At 42.1% G+C, this 24,497-nt stretch overlaps 1 protein-coding gene across 2 annotated transcripts in view; it reads right to left on the reverse strand.

The window, feature by feature from the left end:
• The window catches only part of mao (monoamine oxidase), a 151,812-nt gene extending 127,978 nt beyond the window's left edge, over window positions 1–23,834 (reverse strand). For both annotated transcript variants that reach the window (XR_014596319.1, XM_083997052.1), the window contains exons 1-3: window positions 23,710–23,834; window positions 2,584–2,678; window positions 562–699 (exon numbers count right to left, since the gene is read on the reverse strand). Coding sequence is in view for 1 of the 2 variants with exons in the window: in XM_083997052.1 (XP_083853178.1) it covers window positions 562–699; window positions 2,584–2,678; window positions 23,710–23,764 (288 nt within the window). In the remaining variant the exon portion in view is untranslated. The remainder of the gene's footprint in view (window positions 1–561; window positions 700–2,583; window positions 2,679–23,709) is intronic.
• Between the last annotated feature and the right edge of the window lie 663 nt (window positions 23,835–24,497).

The following is a 24,497-nucleotide window of genomic DNA, read 5'->3' on the forward strand; positions in this document are numbered from 1 at the left end:
TGTCCCTGAAGGCAACGCACATCAGCGGTTTTGCATGAATTTCCCTCTAAAACAACTCTGTCTGGTAACGTTGTGTTATTATCTCATAGCGTGGTGAATGTGCAGGTCACAACTTGTCCACCAGAGCGTTGTGGAGTTGTTGGATTGTGTATTTGATGAGTTTGATGAGGGAAACCAAGAAATCCCATGAGCCTCCGTAGCGTAGCTCTGAGCAGCTCACGGCTCTGCTCCGCCGTTCTAAAAACAGCTTGCACCGACAATTAAAGGTAACGAACCTACTGCTATGACTATAGGGATTATGGTAATGGGCCAATTTGCCAAAATGTTGAACTACCCCTTTAAGAAGAATTTCCTGTGTGTCCCTCAGGATGTTTGTTTGTGTTGTGTTGTATTCAGGAAATGATCGACAACTTCCCGCTGCAGAGCTGAAACTGAAGGACACATCTGGATTGTGTTCTGCATCTGTCACGGACTTCACATCGGCCAAAGCTCGCGGGAGAATATTGTAAACACACACACACACACACACACACACACACACACACACACACACACACTCACCTTGACATAATGCACCAGGCTCTCCTGCTCGTTCACTTTGTACGTCTCGATGTTGTACTCTTTGGCCAATCGGAGGATGCGGTTCTGAGTCGGTCCGATGTAAGCCCCGCCCAGATCGACCCACTTTGTCTCCTTGTTCTGAAAAGACACACACACGCACACACACACACACACACACACACACACACACACACACACACACACACACACACACACACACACACACACACACACACCGTCAAACATGATAAAAGAGATCATTTACATTACACATTTCTGGCTGTTTATCCAGCGCTGGCCAACATCTGTCTGTCTCAGCTCATACAAGGACATGAAGCGCACACACACTAACACACACACACACACACACTAATACACACACACTAACTCACACACACAGACACACACACACAGACTCACTCACAGATCTGGGGTCAGATACATGCTACAGATGCTCCGTGTGCAGAGTCTTGTATTTGATTGTATGTGTAACGATGTTTGCAGATGTAAAGCGCACGCTGCTTCCTGTCACAGTGAAACTCCAGTATCAGTGAAGACAACGTGGTCGTCATGGAGACACCCCATAATTTTCAACATCCAACAGGAACAGAGTCAGATTTCAATCACTTTGGATTTAGATCCAAAAAAATCTGATCAGATAAAGGTAACACGTGTCAAACAATCAACCATTAATCTATTGATAACTCCTCACACCGGCTTTCAGCTCATCTTAAACTTCAAGATTTTTTATTCATTACTTTTATTTTACTTTAACTTTGTCTGTTCCTGAGGATAAAATAAAATAAAAACTACAGGGGACAGCGTGTTGCATTCAGGACCCAGCAGCTACTTCAGGAAATCAGGACGTCTGAGTCTGATTCTCATCTGAGAACTGGTTTCACTCTCACCTGAACTGTCTCATATCCACCTGATCACATTTATTTGTTCTAAATGAACCTTAAAGGCATGCTTTTGTGTTTAATGAAGAACAATTTAGTTTCATACAAATTTAATTTAATTTTTTTCCCAGAAACCCTCAAAGGCCTCGCTGTGTTTGGAATAAAAATTATACTGAAATAAAAACATGACGGCTCCACAACTGATTCTGACTTTACAAAAGAATAGTGGAATTAAAAAGAAATGTACATTAATGCGTTATTATCACATCAACTTTGAAAACTGATGATTTAACTGATTTTATTATTATTGAGCACTTTATAATAGGTGGTTTTTTTTTAAAGATCTCTATAAATAAAGGTCATTTAAACTATTATAGGCTACTTAAAGTCACTCTCTCAGTCTGAACTGGACCGTAGACCAGGGGCCGTATTTATCAAGCGTCTTAGTGTGAGATTTTAGTCTTAAGTGCTGAGAATTGATTGTGAAGTTTAGTTCTACTCTTAAACTTAAGAATAAAAGCTATTTATCAACTCAACAAGTCTAAGAATCACTCTTCCTCCCCCAGATATCTAAGAGACCTCTGAGAGGTGTCCTCAGTGGTTAGGAGCTGACAGTAGGAGACGGTACAGAAGGACGTTGTGTCTTTGTTTGATGACGAGCAGTTGATCAAACTATATCGTTTGGACAGAGCAGGTTTCACGTCATCTCACCAACATATGTAACACTGAATTAATGAATTGGAAAGATTAGGAACATTTCTTTTTGATTCATTCCCAATTTTGTATTATTTTGTAGATTATTGTCAAAATACGGTTGAATATACACTCCTACTGGCCATTTAACTATTCACTGGGATACTTCTTTATTCTTAGATAAGGATTTCATCCAGCGATTAGTCATTCCTACACATTTGGAAGTGACGTCGTCTAAAATTCAGTTTACAGCACATAGTACTGTTTTATCTCAGCTCTGAGACTGACACTTCAGATTCAGTCCTACACTTCACTAAAAGTGTGAATTAGACGCTTGATAACTGACTTTAAAGTGCAGCTTTCAGCCAAGAACAAGTTGACTCTTCTTATCAGTGTTGTTAGCAGTCGTTCTGAGCTCTGCTGGTCTTACCCTGACGGTGAAGGTGCGACCGCCAACACGATCCCGGGCCTCCAGCACCACGGGGCTCAGACCCTGGGCCTTCAGCAGCTTGGCAGCACTCAACCCTGCAGACACACACACACACAGACACACACACACACACACACACACACACACACACACACACACACACACACACACACACACACACACACACACACACACACACACACACACACACACACACACACACACACACACACACACACACACACACACAGAGAGAGAGAGGTGATGATCTGTTAAAAGTATTTCTGGGAGAAGATCCACAATTTACTAAATTAGCTGCACAATATGTAACATTCTGCCACGATACGAGAAAAGTACACGAATGCTGATCAGAACCATTATTGATGTCATTTAATATTGTTGTCGGTTTTTATTATCATTTGTTACTATCATCATTTAAGAACAATATGTGTATGTTTTATATACTATAACAACTTGCAACAGTCTAATGATGCCCAATCTTACCACACTGCAAAAATTCAAAATCTTACCAAGAATATTTGTCTTATTTCTAGTCAAAATAAATCTAATTATACTTAAAATAAGACTCATCACATTTTAAAATGCAGCTTGTTTTTAGACACTTTTTACTTTTTTCAAGCAAAATTTCCACTTGAAATAAGTAGAAAAATCTGACAGTGGAGCAAGTTTTTCTTTCTTATTACAAGCACAAAAAGGTTGCTTTCACTGGCAGATTTTTCTACTTATTTCAAGTGAAAATTAGTTTGAAACAAGTGAAAATTATCTAAAAACAAGTTAATTTTTAGGTGATGAGTCTTATTTTAAGTGGAAAGAGATTAGTTTTGACTAGAAATGAGACATTTTGACAAGAAATAAGACAAATATTCTTGGAAAGATTTTGAGTTTTTTGCAGTGCACACACACACACACACACACACACATTTTATATATTTTTTTTAAGTTTCATGTCATTTAGACTGTGTATAAGAGAGAGAGAGTTTGGTTTTATGAGTTGTATTGTGTCATTGATTCCTAATGCTTTGGCAACATAGTTATTTTAACTGTCATGCCAATAAGGCAAATTTGAATTGAATTGAGAGAGAAACAGGGAGGTGAGTTAGAGAGGCCACATAACTCTGGTCTTAACTCCCTTTGTAACAGAGGAGGAGGAGGAGGAGGAGGAGGAGGAGGAGGAGGAGGAGGAGGAGGAGGAACAGGTCAGAGTAAAACATCGACTCCTCAGACAGATAAGAAGACGTAAACTCTCCGACTCTCTGGACGTGAGAGGAGGAGGAGTGGAGTGAACGCTACGACCCCGACGACGACGTCTCCGTGGCCAGTTTCTCTTTGTGCTTCTTCACTGTAAAACTCTTTTGTTCAGGTTTGTCCTGAGGGGGATTAGACGGAGGATTAACTACCTAACATTTGCCTTTTGAATCACTTGGCTGGATGTGGAGGGAGAGGAGAGGAGAGGAGAGCTGTGGGAAAGATGGGAGGGAGGAGGGGGGAGGAGGGGAGGAGGAAGAGGGGGAGGGGGAGGAGAGAGAAACACTTCCACAACAGAGGAGGGAGGGAAAACAGAGCTGGAGTTTCACATGTCGACTGACTGACTGACTGTCACAATCATTACATCATCGCCTGATCACAATCACTTTGCATCATTAAAATCATCTCCATTCATATTCTGTATAAAAACATCTGGATGATGAAACTAACAGAAGCGTCAGATTTCCATCACATCACTGTCTCCTCGTTGTTTTGACTTGTCCTCTTTTAATGACTGGTTTAATGACACATGAGAGGAGCCATAAACAGTTCCATCTCGAGACGTTTCATTTCTAATATTTGACGACCGAATGTCGATGAGCATCTAGTGACATTAGCCTCATGGATTTAGTGTCAAAGCCTAAAGTCAAACAGAAACACAGTTTTTCTTTATCTGTTCTATGTGTAAAGCCAATAAATGCTCTTCTTCTTATTTATAATGTGTTATTAAACTATGTTAAAATTAACAGAAAAAGAGAAGTAAATCCTAATTGCAATTACTTGTATGGACTAAAATCCACTGTTCTGGTTTCAGAGCTGATTCAGATCCAACCTCAGAAGATGTAACTTCCAAAACTGTTTCCAATTCATTTCACAAATTTCTTCAATACTTGATAATAAGACTTTATTTTATGGGTCGTCCTGTTTTTTTCTAGCAAAGAAACTTTATGAAAGCTTTTAGACATTGACCCTGTGATGCTGTGAGTCTTATTTCTAACTCTTCACGCTCTGTGGTTGCACTGGTGCGTAGGAATACGGTCGTTCTGCAGCCGACACACAAAAATAGTAGTGCCAAAGACAAAAAAGTAGTGCCAAAGAGTCGTGTTTTCATGAGAAGAGAAACGGTTGAAATGATTTCACATGAACCAACAGTCAATCTGATGTTGGATCAACTTGTGGCTCTGTGGTTGTGGTTTTTTCCTTTATTACTCTACTTTATTTTGCTCTGATGATTAAGTTTCCTCTTAATTCAGCTCCAGTTCTGAGGAAAACGCCTCGTCACTGACCCGAGGGCATCGTCGCATTGTGTTCAAACAGGAAACGTGTCGTCGCCACAGAGCATGAAAACATGTTTCATGACTCAGGAGAGCGCCGTAACAGTTTGACATGAAGACAAGACCATCTTCATCTCACAGTCACATCTGTGTAAATGTTTTCCTGGCCTTCGCCCGACTTTCTCCATCCTCACATCCAACTCTCTCCATTCAAACCCTGCTGAGCCGTGTTAAGGCCAGCAGGGTTATATTAGCTTAAACATAGTTTGTCCTGTATTACCCAACCTCAGCCCCTTCCTCCTCTTCCTCCCCCCTCCTCCTCCTCCTCCTCCCCTGAACAAACACACCCAGCCTGCCAGGCTTTGGAGAACAGCATTAGTCCTGACCAGAGGAGGCTCGCAAATCTTCCCCCACGTTAAATTGATGCTATTACCTGCGCTCGGCTAAAAAGGTCAGAGTCTGTCTTGGAAAAAACAAAGAGCATCTGTCTGCATCTCTTGTTTATGCCTCCAGCGATCAGCGCAGAGAAGAAGGAGAAGAGGAGGAGGAAGAGGAGAGGAGAAGAGAAGCCTCCTGTTCGGTTCAGACGCAGCTTTGATCAGGGAAACTTTGTTTGGATTAATTGAGCTATCATTTTTTCCTTTTCTTTGATATAAAACAAAATGCGAGCTAGAGATCAGAATAAAGCTCTCGGCGCTTCAAAGGACTCAGACTGAGCTTTCTCCCCCCAACCCCTCCCTCCCTCCCTCCCTCCCTCCGATGTTTACCTCCAGTTTCCCACTGTGAAACAAAGAGGAAGAAGAGGAGGTGGAGGAACGAACTGAACTGTGCCGCTGGAAAAATCAACTCCAGTGAAGTCGAGAGCAGCAGATTGAAATTCAGCTCATGCAGCGACGAGGACGAAACTCAGAGCTGCAGAAACATGAGCGTACGTGTGAAACTCACAGACACTTGATGGATTTATCTGCTCTCCCTCGTTCTCTCTCTGAGGGTCTGTAGTACAGTACTATACGAGGAGAGATTTACACTGAGGACAAACATCTGGAGGCCTCTCTGCAGATGTTTGAGTTTCACATCAACAGTTTCCAGCTGCTGCAGCAGGAAAAAATGTGCAGCATTGAGTTTAAAACTTCAGCCTCACATACTGAAGTAAGTATGTGCTTCTCTGGACGTTTCCAATCCGTTTCCAAACAAGACAAAGTTTACAGCATCGTATCTCCATCCTGCCAAGTGTCAGCAAGTTGCAGCTCCTCATAGTTCCCTGACGAGTCTCAAACATTACGGCCTTTTTAAAGGTCCAGTGTGTAATAACTGTCAAGGTTTGTTGGCAAAATCTGAATCTACTGCCCATGAATATATTTGTATAAGTGTGTAATCGCTATAAAATAAAATCTGTTTAGTTTTCGTAGCCTTATAATTCTTCTTTTATATAAACGTATAGCAAGGGTCTTACTTTAGAGAGTATCGCCATGTGCCGCCATGTTTGTACGGCGAGTGAGTGCTGCAAACTAGAATCTGAACGCTACATATCACGGTTTTACTCCCATTTTACACACTGGACCTTTAAGAGATGTAAAAGCTTAAAGGGATAGTTCAACATTTTGGCAAATTGGCCCATTGCCATAATCCCTATAGTCATAGCAGTAGGTTCGTTACCTTTAATTGTCGGTGCAAGCTGTTTTTAGAACGGCGGAGCAGAGCCGTGAGCTGCTCAGAGCTACGCTACGGAGGCTCATTATGGGATTTCTTGGTTTCCCTTCATCAAACTCATCAAATACACAATCCAACAACTCCACAACGCTCTGGTGGACAAGTTGTGACCTGCACATTCACCACGCTATGAGATGATAACACAACGTTACCAGACAGAGTTGTTTTAGAGGGAAATACAGAGACTGCTTGATGAAAAATCGGTTCGGTATCAGATATCGGCGGATACGCTGAGCCCAGGTATTGTTATCGCTATTGGGACTGAAAAAAGCTGGATCGGTGCATTGCTAGTTTTTACTGATGTGTTTTATGTTGTTGAATAAAAATAAAAAATGTCCTGAGCTCGTATCACTCAACCATCTCATCCAAACCCAACAGACTTCAGGACGAGGGAACAGGAAGTGATAAAATAAGAGTCTGTTATGTAACTTCATCACTCAGTCACTCAGTCAGTGACCTTCTCATTCATAGGAATCAATCCTCAACACGTCTTTCAGTGCCAGTGATGAAGTTAAAATCCACTCTTCCACCTCTGCAGGAGTGTAGATATGATCTTTATGTGAACGCAGTTTGAGGCCGAAGCATCGTCCGAGTTTAACAGGGTGAGATATTACCACTCAACTAAAGCTCAACAGAGGAGTTTCATAATAATAAAAATAAGGCTGTCAAAGTTGATGAAGTTATAACGTGTTGCGCATGTGCAAATTTCTTCTAATGGCATTTTATAAGTTATTTTTTCAGTGTTTTTTGTCTTTTATTTTGAAAGGACAGTGTAGAAAGACAGGAAATCTGGGAGAGAGACTGGGGGGAAATGACCTGCGCTACGGATCGTCTCTGTTGGGAGTCGAACCGCTGATTTTATGTCAAACACATCAAGGCCTTAGAGGGTTTACGAACAATATTCATCTTTCTTTGTCCATTATCAAACATTTGAAATGTCCCGTTTAGCTGCATTTATAACAAATAACAAATGTGAGATTAGTTTTTTTATGATTATATATTCTCAGCCTTAAATATTAAATCTGAACTCTCCAGGTCTGGTGTCTCCTCCTCTGTGTCTCTAACCCTCCTCTCCTCCATGTGCATTAATTTGCTTTCAACGAAGCCGGTGAGAAATCACTCCATGGAGCGGTGGATAACTTTATTATTTATCACCTACCATGTTACCATGTGTATATCTGTGTAGTCTTATCTGTCATACACAAGAGATCACGGGTTACGGGTTAGCGCGTTACGTTACGTTACGTTTGTGTGGCGGTGCCTGCAGCGTTTACACACGGAGGAGAGAAAGGTCAGCTGGGCTTTGTTGGAAACCATGTTGTAGAATCAAAGAGGGACGACACTGATGTCTCCACCTCCTCTTCCTCCTCTTCCTCCTCCTCCTCTTCCTCCTCCTCCTCCTGTTGCTGCTGCTGCATCCTCACATTTCCTGTGTTTCTGCACCTAAATGCATCATCGGCTTGATATTTATCAAACAGACGCAGCCGCCGCCGCCTTGAAGCGCAGTTCTTCCTGTCATCTGAAGGTGCAGCTGGAGCGGCGAGCGTCAATCTGTCCGTCTGTCTCTCCGTCTCTCCGTCTCTCCGTCCTTTTGTGCTGCGTTGGAGGAGGGATCAGACGGAGCAGATATGATAAGTGAAGCTCTCCGAGACAAACGGGTGCTGATGGAGCAGCGGTGAAGGTTCATCAAACATCTTCATCATCATCATCAGGCAGGGATGTCACAATTAATTGTTTTCAAAAATAATCGCTGGGATTAAACGCCACAGTTATTTGATCGTAAAGATTTCTTAAAGGGATAGTTCACCCAAAATTGAAATTTTGTTACAGGGGGTCTCGGCGTAGCAGTGCATGTCCAAAAAAACCAAAAAACATCCAAATACCTCCATGCTGCTCGTATGTAATGTCCGTCTTGTATTGAAGCCGCAAAATGTGAAATTGTCCCGAAAAAAATTAAATAAGTCTATATTTCAAGCTTGTTTTGTAGCGGAAGCTCCTCTTCCCGGTTCGTCGAACCGGGAAGAGGAGCTTCGAGATGCTTCCGCTACAAAACAAGCTTGAAATATAGACTAATTAAATTTTTTTCGGGACAATTTCGCATTTCGTGGCTTCAATACAAGAGGGACATTACATACGAGCAGCATGGAGGTATTTGGATGTTTTTTGGTGTGTCTTTTTGTTACGAAGACAGTTGGTATCCATTTGCAACCGTTATATTGACATGCACTGCTACGCCGAGACCCCCTGTAACTCAGAGAAGCCACGGAGGACTCTGAAACTTCTCCCAGCCCTTAGTCGACATGAGGGGGAGATATTTCAATTTTGGGTGAACTATCCCTTTAATACCGTCACTTTCCAAAAAAAGATTATGTCGGAAGTTGGAACCGTATCGGCAGATGTGGCACCAAAGTGAAGGTTAATGCACAGACACTGGTTCATTTACCGTTTTTACGTAACATTGAATTGGTAGGAATTTAAATGCTCTAGAGTGTCATTTGTAATTTAAAAAAAAGATTAAAATTAACTTAAACATTTGGTATTGATGACAATTAACGACTATTGAATGAATATTTTGTGTAAATAATAGTAATGTAATTATATTTTGACTATATTTGATTTTACACATTAATAACGTTTGAAATTAATAATCGTAATACCGTGATTATTTCTCTGACAATAATCGTACCAAGAAAATCTATAATCGTGACGTCCCTACAGTATCATCAGGTCAAAGAAGGAGAGAGCGCTGAGTCGTTGTCGTCCTCGCTGCTAACGAGTCGACGCTCCTCCTTCTATATCGCTTCATCTCCGTCTCATTTCCTCCGAGGAGCCGCTGGATGATTAAGACTTAATAAACGACACAAACACCTTTGTTAATTCATATTTAACAACTAAACAGCGTCTGTGATTGTTTTTCTGCTGCAGATCTCCAGTCCTGTTGCTGCACAACACCAGGCTGCAGCATCATGAACACTTGTATCTGTCCTCCTCCTCCTCCTCCTCCTCCCCCTCCCCCCTCCCTCTCCTCCTCGGGGCTCTGGATGACCTAATTGTCTCGTCCCTCTGAGATGTTTGAACAGAAGAAGAAACATAGAAACCGACTGTGTTTTATCAGCTACAATCACTGTTATTAATGTGTCTGACCTGACACACACACACACACACACACACACACAGACAGAGAACACACACACGCTCCTACTAACAGTGATATATCAGACGGCTCAAACCAAGAGTGGATCATTATTCCTACAGACTTCTTACATAATATAATCAAAGTCTGCACAATTAATGTAAATTGTAACACGACCAAGTGTCATTATCCAGATGACAGGACCTGTGTGTGTGTTGTGTTACTGCAGAGTCGCCCTGGGCAACAGGTCAGATAAAAAAAAACGTAAAAGGACGGGAACATGTGGTGAAGGCCAACAAACATCACATCATTAGTTTTATATCTTTTTTTTTAAAGGGACAACGAGGAGTTTGGGAAAGCGAAGTGTTTTCACTACATTTCCCATGAGCCTCCACGGCGTGCACGGTGAAAATCTTGGACGACCGATTCACCAAAATGTTTTCATTCATCAAGAATGAAAGTCGGAGGTTGGAAGACGATCAGATACCGTCGTAGTTCCGACCATAAACGATGCCAACAAGCGATCCGGCTTTATTATTATTATTCCCATGACCCGCCGGGCAACGTCCGGGAAACCGAAAGTAGGAAATGCTGGGCGAGTCAACCACTAAATAATAATAACAAAATAATAAAAAATATATTCTATGTATCACACTTGTATAGTAGTTTGTGCGCTGTGTTTTCTGTGTATTTTTTATATGTTATATGTCTGGACTCTGCAGATGGAAATGAGCTGTGAGCTAAATCTGGTGCAACCATCTCTTCATTTGCAAATGATTAAGTCATTGCACAACTGTCCCTTAATAAACTAAATAAACTAAAAAAAAATAACTATAAAGACAAAACGATATATTTAATCGAAAATGGACCCGTTAACAAGTGGTAACGTAGATTCATCCACATTAATATGAGAGTCTTTTAGAACCAAATACAAACTCCTCGTTGTCCCTTTAAAGTGAAAAAGTAAAAATAAACTTTCACAATGAAATGACATTGTGATGTTTAATGCACGACATTGTGCAGCTGCAGGGAGAATGAAGTGATGACAATAGAGACCATAGACAAAGTCTGAAACCATATGAACACGGTTCTAACGGCAGCAGCTGCAGGTTCGAGTCCGACTCTGTAACTTCTGTCTGAGACTAAATGTCTTTAAAATGAACTGGGACAAATGAAATGAGTCAAACAAAAGCTGCTGGACGAGGACGGATCGTTTCTAATACGATATAATAATCAATAATCAGCTCTTATCAGACCAGAGGAAGGAACAAACACCTCCAGGAATCATTCAGACTTCATGTTTAGTGTGTGTGTGTGTGTGTGTGTGTGTGTGTGTGTGTGTGTGTGTGTGTGTGTGTGTGTGTGTGTGTGTGTGTGTGTGTGTGTGATCTATTAATGTAGTACAAACACACTCCTTTTCATCCTCTGCCCTCTGTGCTGGAAAAAGAGACAGGCACAGACACAGTTTCCTTGACAACAGTAATTGTTAAGATGGAGCCACTTGGCAGGAACAAACTGCATGTGTGTGTGTGTGTGTGTGTGTGTGTGTGTGTGTGTGTGTGTGTGTGTGTGTGTGTGTGTGTGTGTGTGTGTGTGTGTGTGTGTGTGTGTGTGTGTGTGGATATCCCCCAATCTCCCACTGTTTCTGGACCGAGTCTCTGCCACAAGTGACTCTATAATTCAACATGAATACACACACACGCACACACACACACACACACACTAAACTCATCCATGCATCAGTTCTGCTTCCTTGTTACAGAGTTATTATTATTCCTGCTGCATGTAAACCCTTCAAAATAAAGTGTATTCAGTGTGTGTGCGTGTGTGTGTGTATCTGCATATTTGAATGCGTGTGCGTTTCTTTAGTTTTATCACAAACCGATAACACGTTCAGGGTGTGTCCCTCCCTGCTCTCACCCAGTGCATGCTGGGATATGTTACATGTTTCCTCAGTGAGTCTGAATCCTGATTCCTTCTTCTTGTTCTCTGTCTGAATGTAAAATTGATTATTTAATAAATGAAAATCCGATAACGACGCAGACAAAGACTCTTCTTCTAAGACTGATCTGAGTCCTGTTGGACCGTATTAGTCTGTTACCTAAACATGTGACCATAGGACCACGCCACTTCTGGTTATTTTCTACTAGTTTCAAACTTCTGCATCCAAAAAAAACCCTGCAAAAATCCTCATCCATCTATCAACAACCGTTTGGGCCGCGACGAGTCCAATCACATGAATTTAAATGTTCCCTTCGACCATTTCCTGTTCCTGCCGTTTGTTTCTCCTCCTCCTCCGTCGTTTGTCTCCGGCTCTAATCGTCTGAATCACATTAAGCCTCAGAGAGACGGCAGATCAGAGCAGACGTTCACCTCCTCCAGCCTGGGGATCTATCACCACCACCGTCTGCTGCTGCTTTACATATATACACACCAGAGGAGGCTGGTCCATTGAGGCAGAGGAGGTTGGTCCTCCTCTATTTTTGAGAGGCAAAAGGAAAATTTATTTTTTATTTAAGAAAGAGTAACTGGTTGAAATAAATCATTACCAAATCTCAGTATAATTTATAAAATATTATATATGTATTTTATCATAAAAAAAGTTTGTTTTTTGGAAGAAAATCCACTTAAAACGGCTCAACTGCGCCGCCAGCAGGCTCAGGAGACAGAGCAGGCTGTGTGAGGAGCAGGGAGCAGGAAGGTGGGGGCTCTACGGAGGTGGCAAGATTTTTACCTCCCTAACTGGCCTCGGGGCGGGATCTTCTTCCATTGACTCAATGCATTTAGGATGTCTTCATCCTGACCTGTGATTGGCTAAGACACGTAAAATGACGTCATGACGGAGGAGGCTCTTCTGTACCAATCAGCAATCAGAACACAAGATTGACAGCAGGTTGGTCCAATGACAGTTCTCCAACCCCCCTTGGTTACTGTTGCTATGTGCGCCAAACTTTCACTCCCAGCAGTGCTGCTTATGCTGCTCCTAGCACAAGAAATACGGAGTTTTCAGAGATATTGGCATCGATTTGAAAGGAAATATCAGCTGATTTCTGGATAAACTGTTAGGAGATATCAGAGAGAAGCAGTCAGAGAGATTGTTAATAGTTTTCAGTTACGTGACCTGGGCAGCTGGAGGGTAAACAAAGACACGACCGGACTTTTTTTTTTCTTCTCCGCCATCAGCTCAGGTAAAAGCATAGCTATATCTAAGAGGTAAAAGCCAAATATGTATGTAATTTGAGTGGAAAACTTTGTTTTGTTATTAATAATTACAGATTTTCATGGTTTTTGTTTTTCCTTTTTAAATCAGAGGGTGTAAATCCCCACTGTGGCATTTACAGGTGTTGAACACTGGCCTGCTTTTTTTTTTTTTTACATCCCACATCCAAGATCATGGCTCTGTCTTTTTCATTAGGCCTGTGTTAATCTGAAAACAGTAAGATTTAATAAAATTATGTTGTTTTTAAGAAATCTTGTAAGACATTGTTTTACTGTTTAATTTTCATTGAATATAATAAAGTAGGGAGAAGTAGTGCTATAAAATAAAATGAGGCCGTGGACTGGTGTTCCTCCTGTCCTCCCTAATTTTTTCAGTCACCAGCCGCCACTGATACACACACACACACACACACACACACACACACACACACACACACACACACACACACACACATACACACAACAGGACAGGACGGTGTGTTCATGGGCACCAGGAGATCCAGTTTGTCCCAGTTTCAACCTGAGAGTCCTGAGTACCAACCAACTTTAGCAAAGTAATAATAATAGCTACTTCAATAAAACTTGTTTTCAGGACTTTATCATGTTCTATTCATGCATCTGAACTGAAAACTGATTGATCAGTTTCAATCAATGAATGTGTCGACTGTCCACAGCGTTACAGAGTTATAGGTAGTTATGTACCGAGACCTATCCTATAATTCACTGTGAGCCGATGAGAAAATAATAAGAAACTAAACAAACTAACAGAGTCTGAGGATTTTACTTCTGAGCCCAGGCTTTAAAGGGATAGTTCAACATTTTGGCAAATTGGCCCATTGCCATAATCCCTATAGTCATAGCAGTAGGTTTGTTACCTTTAATTGTCGGTGCAAGCTGTTTTTAGAACGGCGGAGCAGAGCCGTGAGCTGCTCAGAGCTACGCTACGGAGGCTCATTATGGGATTTCTTGATTTCTCTCATCAAACTCATCAAATACACAATCCAACAACTCCACAACGCTCTGGTGGACAAGTTGTGACCTGCACATTCACCACACTATGAGATAATAACAGAACGTTACCAGACAGAGTTGTTTTAGAGGGAAATTCATGCAAAACCGCTGATGCGCGTTGCCTTCAGGGACAGTTTTTCAGCAAGCAGTGATGAGTTTGATGAGGGAAACCAAGAAATCCCATGAGCCTCCGTAGCGTAGCTCTGAGCAGCTCACGGCTCTGCTCCGCCGTTCTAAAAATAGCTTGCACCGACAATTAAAGGTAACGAACCTACTGCTATGACTATAGGGATTATGGCAATGGGCCAGTTTGCCAAAAATGTTGAACTATCCCAAAGATACCAACCAACAAGTGTTAGTAGATGTGATAAGTGCCAAAGTAACCGTCACCCATCCTGCTGGAAACACAAGTAGGCTACCATACAGGTACGTTATCACAGGTGTGGTGAAACTAGGAGATATTTAGCTTAGCTCTTTGGTCCAGTTGACCCTTTTAACGACGGCAGCAGAGAGAGAGAGACAGGAAAAAGCACATGATCAATAAGAGTTCAATACACGGTCCACACCCTGAGAGACACTCAGCTCACACAGACTCACTCTGTTCACTCCTACACTGAAGGAAACACAGACCGCTGTGTTAGCTGTTAGCTGTTAGCCGTTAGCCACACTGAGCTACGACCAGCAGGTGGTTGAAGAAGCTTCATCATATTAAACGTTTAGCTCATCTTTGTATTTGATAAATAGTTAATGCAGATGTCACGTCACGTATCATCAATGTTTCATGTGTGACAGCATCAACAACGGCCTCCATCGACCTCTGATGTTCTTTCTTTGTCCCCCGAGTTGTCGTTTCTCCGACGTGTCACAAACGCCTCCTGAGAACTGACTGACGCCGTGAATAACAAACACGAAGCGAGATGTCGACGCAGAACCAACGAACCGTCGGCTGACAGCTGCACAGACACGAGTCTGACATTTCATTGTCTTTGAAAACTAAACTTACTCCTGTGTGTGTGTGTGTGTGTGTGTGTGTGTGTGTGTGTGTGTGTGTGTGTGTGTGTGTGTGTCCTCACAAACAAAACCATTCAATAGCAGCTGAGTGACATGTGAGCCACTTCAATCAGAGCCACTAAAAGCTTCCATATTGATCAGGAGGGGGAGACATTTACAAGACGCGCAATCACACACACACACGCACACACACACACATAGGCTACACACACACACAGACACACACACACACACACACACCGTCTCGTGTTCTCAGCTCGGAGAAACTGATTGGCTGTTTATGGGCAACAAACACAGGAGCAACACTGACAAGCAATTACCTACAAGAGGCCGAGGAGTGAACCATTGTTCTCTGTGTGTGTGTGTGTGTGTGTGTGTGTGTGTTGTCTTATTAGCTCCAGGGCTTTACACTGAATATTTTATAGAGATTAAAATGGCTTTATTCACCAGGTGCGGCGTTAAATCCTAAATATTGTGGGAGCTGCTGAGTCGGTGTTAAAAAGCAGGTTGATGTTTTTTCTGTCGGGCCGAACTAAGTTAGCTAGTTAGCTTCATATTTACTCTCCTTTTAAAAACGGTGATACAACATGTGATTGATGTAAATAAAGTCATTAAAGCTGCAGCCAACAAAATGCTGAGTCATTCTTAATGAATCATTTGGTTTGGAAAGTCAGTCATCCAGTCGGCCAGGTTAAGCTTGTGAAAGACATCTTGGATCTTAATGGTACAATAAAAAAATAGTAATAGAAAGTCTCAATTATTTCAGCGAAACACAAAGGTGTGCTATGACATGTGGACGAGAAAAGAAGCAACTCTTCATGTCTGAGAAGCTGGAAACGGCGGAGCAGAGCCGTGAGCTGCTCAGAGCTACGCTATGGAGGCTCATTATGGGATTTCTTGGTTTCCCTCATCAAACTCATCAAATACACAATCCAACAACTCCACAACGCTCTGGTGGACAAGTTGTGACCTGCACATTCACCACGCTATGAGATAATAACACAACGTTACCACACAGAGTTGTTTTAGAGGGAAATTCATGCAAAACCGCTGATGTACGTTGCCTTCAGGGACAGTTTTTCATCAAGCATTCTCTGAATTTACCTCTAAAACAACTCTGTCTGGTAACGTTGTGTTATTATCTCATAGCGTGGTGAATGTGCAGGTCACAACTTGTCCACCAGAGCGTTGTGGAGTTGTTGGATTGTGTATTTGATGAGTTTGATGAGGGAAACTCACCTGCTCCACCGTTCTAAAAACAGTTTGCACCGACAATTAAAGGTAACGAACCTATGACTATAGGGATTATGGCAATGGGGCAATTTGCCAAAATGTTGAACTATCCCTTTAACTGAGTCAATAAGGGGACAGGACAGGTTGTCCAGCTCACACACTCACACAAAAGGGCCGAAGCAATCAGTCGGACAAACACGACGACACCTGGCTCAGATGTGGCCGGCTCTTTGTGCCACAGGTGGAGATGAAGCAACTCCTCCTCCTCCTCCTCCTCCTCCTCCTCCTCCTCCTCCTCCCGCTGAGCAAACTCTCTAACAATCAGTGTCACCATTTATAACATTAACCCTGCAGAGATTTTACAGCTGCACATTTCTCACGGCTTTACCTGGCTGCCGCACGCGAAGGCAAACAGCGAGCGAGGCAGAGGCACGCAGGGAATTACACCAGGACACACACACACACACACACACACACACACACACACACACACACACACACACACACACACACACACACACACACACACACACACACACACACACACACACACACACACACACACACAGAGAGAGATGAGGCGTGGGTCTAATGATTATATCTGGCAGCTCAGCCAACACGTTCCTTTGTTTGCACAGCTGGACGGAGAAAGTGGCGTTGTGGGATTGAGGCCGTGCTGATGGAAATGAGAGCGGCTGTCTGTCAGGGAGCGTTCAGGGTTCGTGCTGCAGCTTCGCCGCCGTTCACACGTCACCTGAAGACAAACGGACTCACACAGGTGCATCTCCGACAGGAAGAGGAGGAGGTACACTGCAAAAACTCAAAATCTTTCCAAGAATATTTGTCTTATTTCTTGTCAAAATGTCTCAATTTTAGTCAAAACTAATCTCTTTCCACTTAAAATAAGACTCATCACCTAAAAATTAACTTGTTTTTAGATAATTTCACTCGTTTCAAACTAATTTTCACTTGAAATAAGTAGAAAAAATCTGTCAGCTTGTAATAAGGAAGAAACACTTGCTCCACTGTCAGATTTTTCTACTTATTTCAAGTGAAAATCTGCTTCAAAAAAGTAAAACCTGTCTAAAAACAAGCTGCTTTTTATGTGATGAGTCTTATTTTATGTAGAATGAGATTAGTTTTGACTAGAAATGACATTTTGACTAGAAATAAGACAAATATTCTTGGTAAGATATTAGATTTTTTGCAGTGTATAGGACGGCTGAGGCCCAGAAACCAGAGAGGAGGAGGAGGAGGAGGAGGCGACAGTGTCAGTAATAAGTTGTTATACCAGGGAATCATGTGTAATAATAAGTGTGTGTTCTGTCTGCAGGCAGCTGTTGTGTTTGGCTGCTGCCCAGCTCTGTAAACACCAGCGCTCCTCAACAAGAACAATGGAGCCCAACAGTCAGGCACCAAGACGTGGACACGTAAACACTAAAATGAAGACGATGTCCGTCCAGACGAGTTTTAGCTGCATATTATCAGGAGCTACTGTAAACAGAAGGAGCGTCCACACAGACCAGATGTTGCCACTGAGGAACTTAAAGCTCGTCTTTTGTGACGCTTCCCAAAAAGTCAAAGGGTCCAGGATCAGTTCAACATGTTTATTATTGGAACAAAAAATCCAGAAATCATGACCTAAGAACCTAACGAAAGAAACAAGCTAAATATATTTTAGCTCCTATGTGTAGACAGCTAAACAGGAAGTAGATCATTGCAGAAAATATCACAAACAAGCAACGGCAAAGAGTTGTAGGGTCAAAAGTTTTACTTGCTGCAACATTAATTGCCCTACGGGGACACAAATAAAGCTGAACTGAACTGAAATGCACAAGTTTTCCATCGCTTCCAAAGATTTACCAGACCACAACACAACCAAGGAGTTTCCAAACATTTCTGAAACTCTCCATCTTGGAAGCAGTGGACACCAAACATGGAGGAATACATCGCTTCCTGTCTCACCTTTACCTTCAGCAGCTTAAAACCTCATGTTGACATTAGTGATGCACCGATCCGATATAAAGATCGGATATCGGCCCAGACATTGACTAAATATCTAGATCGGGTATCAGATAACGGGGCCGATCCATGACGCCGATCTATTCACTTCAACTCTGTGTGTGTGAGGCGTTCTTCTACATCAACAACACACATGGAGCGAGCCAAAGAGTCGACTGTGTGGAAGTATTTCACACTCGCTACGCCAACAAATTCAATGGCTGCTTGTAATATCTGCAATGGAAACGCTGTAAGGCTCAGTGACTGAACAGTACAATCAGATCAGTTATCAGGTATCTGCCACATGTTTCACCACGTTCATCAGCTGCTGTTACATTAAAGGACAGTGAAGACACTCTTTCAACACTGAAAAACTTCTTGTATGTATATTAGAAGGTTACAGTAGGTGTACAATAATGGAAATATGATCAAAATCACAACATGGCCAAATGCAACAGTCAAATTACAGGATATTCACAAAAATTCCTTTTAACTGAGGTCAAATGTGTCACAACATTGCAGTGTATTAATGTATACACATTCTTGAGGCAAAAAGTTGGTATGAGACCCAACAAAAATAACATCCATTGTAATTTTTTTTATTTTTCTTCAGTGAAAATAAAGTTATAATTCGCAATTGCAATATCTGCCAAAAATAGTTGTGATAGTTGGGTCTTGCAACTTATATAACTTAACCTGCATGTGATGAACAAAACAGTGCAGAACTCCATGGACTTAAAGGGTTCATGTCAGTCCAACATAACGGCAAAACAAGAGATCTGTTTGTTGTGATCTCATCACATGAACTATAGCCTATATCATACACAACACGACAGTGGCAGTCGATTAAGGACGGACAAAACCATGAGCTGAGACTTTAGATGAGTCTTGCAGCAGCGCCACATTATGTAATAATATGTAATAATGTAATAAATTTCCACCTCATGATGTAATAACTCTGCATTTTGCAATAATCTGCCACATTTTGTGATATAATTCTTAAATGCATTAGGTAACAAACTTTGCCGCATTTTGTAATAAGTTGTTAGCTACATATTGCATTAGTTATTACAAAATGCAAGTGTTGCACTTTTTTGAATATAGAAAATGTAATAATTTGGTGCATTATGTAACAACTTATTACAAAATGCTGCAAAGTATATTACATATTGCCAGAATCAAGGATTTTATTACAAAATGTGGCGTTATTACATCATGAGGTGAAAATGTATGACATTATTACAAAATGCGGTGATATTACATAATGTGGCGCTACCAGGTTCATCATCATCATCATCATCATCACCACGACAGGTTTGGACACGTACGAACCGACAGACGAGTTCAGCGGCTCTGACAAACCAAACGTCCTGCGTCCACAGAGACAAACAGCAGCGTCCAATCAGAGCAGCCCATGCAGTTAAATATAAATACGACTGTTTTTAACCATGTAAACAAAACTGAATCAACAGGATTAAAGGGCAACGATCGCGTCATAGGCCTCACACACATTGTTTTCTGTGAGCCCACACACCGGCGCTGCCCTGACAGGCCTCGTCACGCGTTGGCGCTTTGGCACGTCAACACACACACACACAAACACACACACACACACTATAATACAACTGACCTGGTTCCCTGTGCTAACGTGTGTGATCAGACACATTCCTGTCACACGACTTCTATCTGCTGTATTTAAAAGGAAACTTTAACCTTAACCTTTTATTACAACGTATTGCTTTAATTCACAACAACTGTGTTCACTACAGAAGCTGCTGAGAGCTGTGACATCACCGCGACATCACTGCAAACACAAACCGTTACTGTAAAACAAGATTAAGGTGTTGAACAAATAGACAAACTTATCTGCAGGGGGAAACAAACGAGCAGCTCAACGGCGGCTCATCTGTAAACATCCTGTTTCTAACTGGACTATTTTTTTTACACTAGAACAAAGTGGCGATAGATAGATAGAGGGGATGGATAGATAGAAAGAGGTACATAGGTAGTGATAGAGAGGGGTAGAAAGAAGGAAAGCAAGAAGTAAAAAGACACAGAGAGGGTAGAAAAAAAGAGAGAGAGAAAGAAAGAAAGAAGCATTAAGACAGAGAGACAAGGTAGATGGAAAGAAATACAGAAAGAGAAAGAAAGAAGTAAAAAGACAGAGAATGGGGTAGAAAGAAAGAGAGACAGGGGTAGATACAAAGAAAGAAAGAAAGAAAGAAAGAAAGAAAGAAAGAAAGAAAGAAAGAAAGAAAGAAAGAAAGAAAGAAAGAAAGAAAGAAAAAGACAGGGGGGATGGATATATAGAAAGAGAGGGGGGGTTAGAAAGAGAGAAAAAGAAGGAAAGGATAGATAGATAGATAGATAGATAGATAGATAGATAGATAGATAGATAGATAGATAGATAGATAGATAGATAGATAGATAGATAGATAGATAGATAGATAGATAGATAGATAGATAGATAGATAGATAGATAGATAGATAGAATGAATAGTTGCTCTGCATCTCTGAATTAAAATGAAGTGCGCTTGGAGTTTACGTTTCAAACTAGCTACAAAAACTACATCTCCCATGATAAAACTACAAGCACAGTTTGTTTCTATGTCTATAAAACTCCTATAAAGTCAGTTTTAAACTTCGTCATCTGTGCTAAAGCCTCCTGCTGTCTGGGGTCATGTGACATTTCACCTGAAAACTTCTATCTAGGGCTTATGGGAAATGGTGTTCATTACAGACCAATGATATACATCGATAATCCTATATAAATGACCATATTTACAACTGTCAGTGATTGTGAATGAGGTTTTCTTACATCTTTCACTTCCTGTTGGTCAGAGCTTCAAAATAAAACTCACATCTTAACAACAGCAACCACCTGATTTGGCGAAGCCGTGGCGAGCGTTCCTCCTGAGAACTGACCTGTTAGTGAGCGTGTTGTAATTTTATAGTCATTTAACTTTACTGCAGCAGCGAGTGAAGGTCCGTGGAGACTTGGGAGAGTTTATAGGCACCGAGCAGCAGCAGCAGCAGCAGCCAAGTTCTTTAAATCACAGAGTTTATAGGAGGAACCGACGCTGAAGTTCAGTGGGTAAAAACCACTTAGTTCTCACTCTGTGTCGCTTCCTTATTTATTCTCTTTAAGACTCTCGTTTCCACTTTTCTCTCAGATCCGTTGGGTCTCCTTCCTCTTTTTTCTTTCCATCTTTACATTCTCCACACGACCTCAGCTGCAGAGACAAGACGGGAGGAAGTGGTTCCCTCAATCCCTCCTGCTCTTCCCTGTTATTTCCCCTCCTCACCATCCTCTCTGCTGCTGCTGCTGCTGCTGCTGCTGCTGCTGGTTTGATAACAGCCTGTCACAAGTGTTTAATGTTTTCTCAGAAAGTGCTGGCTGCCCCTCAGGGGGGGTTGGGTTGGTTGTGGGGTCACAGTCACAGTCCTGCTGCTGCTGCTGCTGCTGAGTGGCTGGCAGGCAGGAAACTGACAATTGCATTTGCAGAGAAGATGAAAAAGAAGAAAAAGAAGACGAAGAAACAAGTAACACACATGTGAGCAGCCTCTGATTGGACAGTGATTGTTACATGTGGAGCTCATTGTGAGGCGGGTAAAGGGCACAGTGCTATAAACAAATGGTGTAATTACAAGAGCTTAATGTGACACAAGGGAGGAGGAGGGGGGCTGTCAGCCAGTGTTATTACATTAACTCTGGTCTGAAGCATTTGTTTTGGGGGTTGACTGGTATCTGAACTGACACTGACCTAAATTCTTCTCCCAGACGGACGACGTGCAGGCGGGTGATCGACCTGTCAGAGAGAGAGAGGAGGAGGAGGAGGAAGAGGAGGGTGGTGGTGGTGGTGGGGGGCAAAGGTCCCTAAAGGTCTGACACCTCTGTGCACGATGCAGCGAATTAAAAACACATTTCTGTTCCCGTTATTCCCACTAGACTCACTGCACATTCACCGGTCGCCGCAGGAAGTGAGGTCACACCTGACATCATCATCATCATCACCACGGTCTGCTTTCACAAGGAAGCTGCAGAATCTCTGGTATGTCCACGATAACAAAACAGGAAGTACTGGTCCATTTCCCTTCTATTTCAACTCTTTCATCTGAGCCTACACTGCAAAAACTCAAAAAATATCTGTCTTATTTCTAGTCAAAATGTCATTTCTAGTTAAAACAAATCTCATTATACCTAAAATATGTATATTTACACATATACATACAGAGTTATACATTAAAACAAAATAATTATTACACTTTTTACTTATTTCAAGTCTATTTTCATTTGAAATAAGTAGAAAAATCTGATAATGGAGCAAGTTTTTCTTTCTTATTACAAGCACAAAAAACTTCCTTTCACTGGCAGATTTTTCTACTTATTTCAACTGAAAATTAGTTCGAAACAAGTGAATATTATCTAAAAACAAGTTGATGAGGCTTATTTAAAGTGGAAAGAGATTAGTTTTGACTAGAAATTAGACATTTTGACAAGAAATGAGACAAATATTCTTGAGTTTTTGCAGTGTATAAGACTAAAACCAGGTGTGAATGATGATCACAGCAGCAGCTCGTCTCTGATTGGCTCCCAAACCAAAACAAACTGCCATCATGCCCCCATAAGAAAGAGAAAGAGGTGAGGTCACATGTATGTCAGCCATATGGATGCATCTAATCATCATTTAGGCTACAAGACCCCCCCTCTTCCTCCTCCTCCTCCTTTTACCTTCCTCTTATGTAATACAAAGTCTATTGCTCTGGCTGATTAGCTGTTACTTAACAGGAGGCGCTGCTGCTGTGGAGATACAGCGGTGGACAGAGGGGGGGAGGTGGAGGGGAGTGGGGGGAGGAGATGGGGGGGGCTGCAGCCTCACGGAAGAGACGTGCAGACGGAGAAAGTGGCCGGTTCACGGTGAAGAAGGAGAATAAGAAGAAGGAGAAGAAATCCCGCATGACAGTCTGAGCTGAGCCGATCCACTTCCTCCGCTGCAACACAACACGAGCGGCTGCAATTGTGTGTAGGCTACGTGTGTGTAACCTATAGCTATAGCCTATATATAATAACATGTGTGTGTATATGTGTGTGCAACAGTTGTCTGGTCACCACACACACAGACAGAGACACACACACACGGAGCATCAGCCGCTGCAGACGGACGGAGGATTCAACCACCGACTCACCGGCTCGTCTCTCTGTCTCTCTTTCTCTCTGTCGCTACAAAAACCGAATGAAATGAGAATAAAATAAAGTTTCCCACTGACCTGAGATCCCTCCGCCGATCACTATCACATCGTAGGTGTTGCCCGGTGCAGTCATGGTGCCGTGTGTGTGTGTGTGTCCGCGCTGAACGCAGGGCGCACAGAGGAGCGCATCTGTATTAAAAAGCTCCGGCCGCCTTCCTCCTCCTCCTCCTCCTCCTCCTCCTGCTGCAGGCCCCGCCCACCGATAGTAGAGCAGCACACACAGAGGAGGAGGAGGAGGATTATTAGTAGGTGAAGTGAACCTTTTTTTTTTTTTTTTTTTTTACCTGGTTTATTCTCAGACGGAGCTCAGAGTCCAGGACTCAAGGTCTGCATGGTCTTATCTCCACCTGCAGCTGCATTAGAGCAGTTTGAACTCTGATCTGCAGCTGTAAATCTAAATAAATCATGATGAGTGTCCTATCAGATCGATCTCAGCTTTCTTTCTTTCCAGGAAAAGCCCCTCTATGTGTGTGTGAGTGTGAGTGTGTGTGTCCGTCCGGGCTCTGGCTTTCAGTCAGTTAACCATGCAGCAGCAGGCCTGCACTATAAAGATGGAGCAGATAAAGACTTGGAGGAGGAGGAAGAATAAGAAGATCTATAAGTCTAAAGCTAAAGCAACAGAAACAACAGACAGGAGTGAATCATGTTACAGCCTCAGTCTCACACTCAATACAACCAGGATATAACAACAATAACAACACACTGTAGTTTATGTCTGTGATCTGATGGAAGATGTTAAATAAACTCCTGTGATCAGTTCTATTGGATCCATTGATCAGTATTCAATCAATATATAACTCTGAGGC

The sequence above is a fragment of the Trachurus trachurus genome (assembly GCF_905171665.1).
Source record: "Trachurus trachurus genome assembly, chromosome: 21".
Classification (NCBI taxonomy): Eukaryota; Metazoa; Chordata; class Actinopteri; order Carangiformes; family Carangidae; genus Trachurus; species Trachurus trachurus.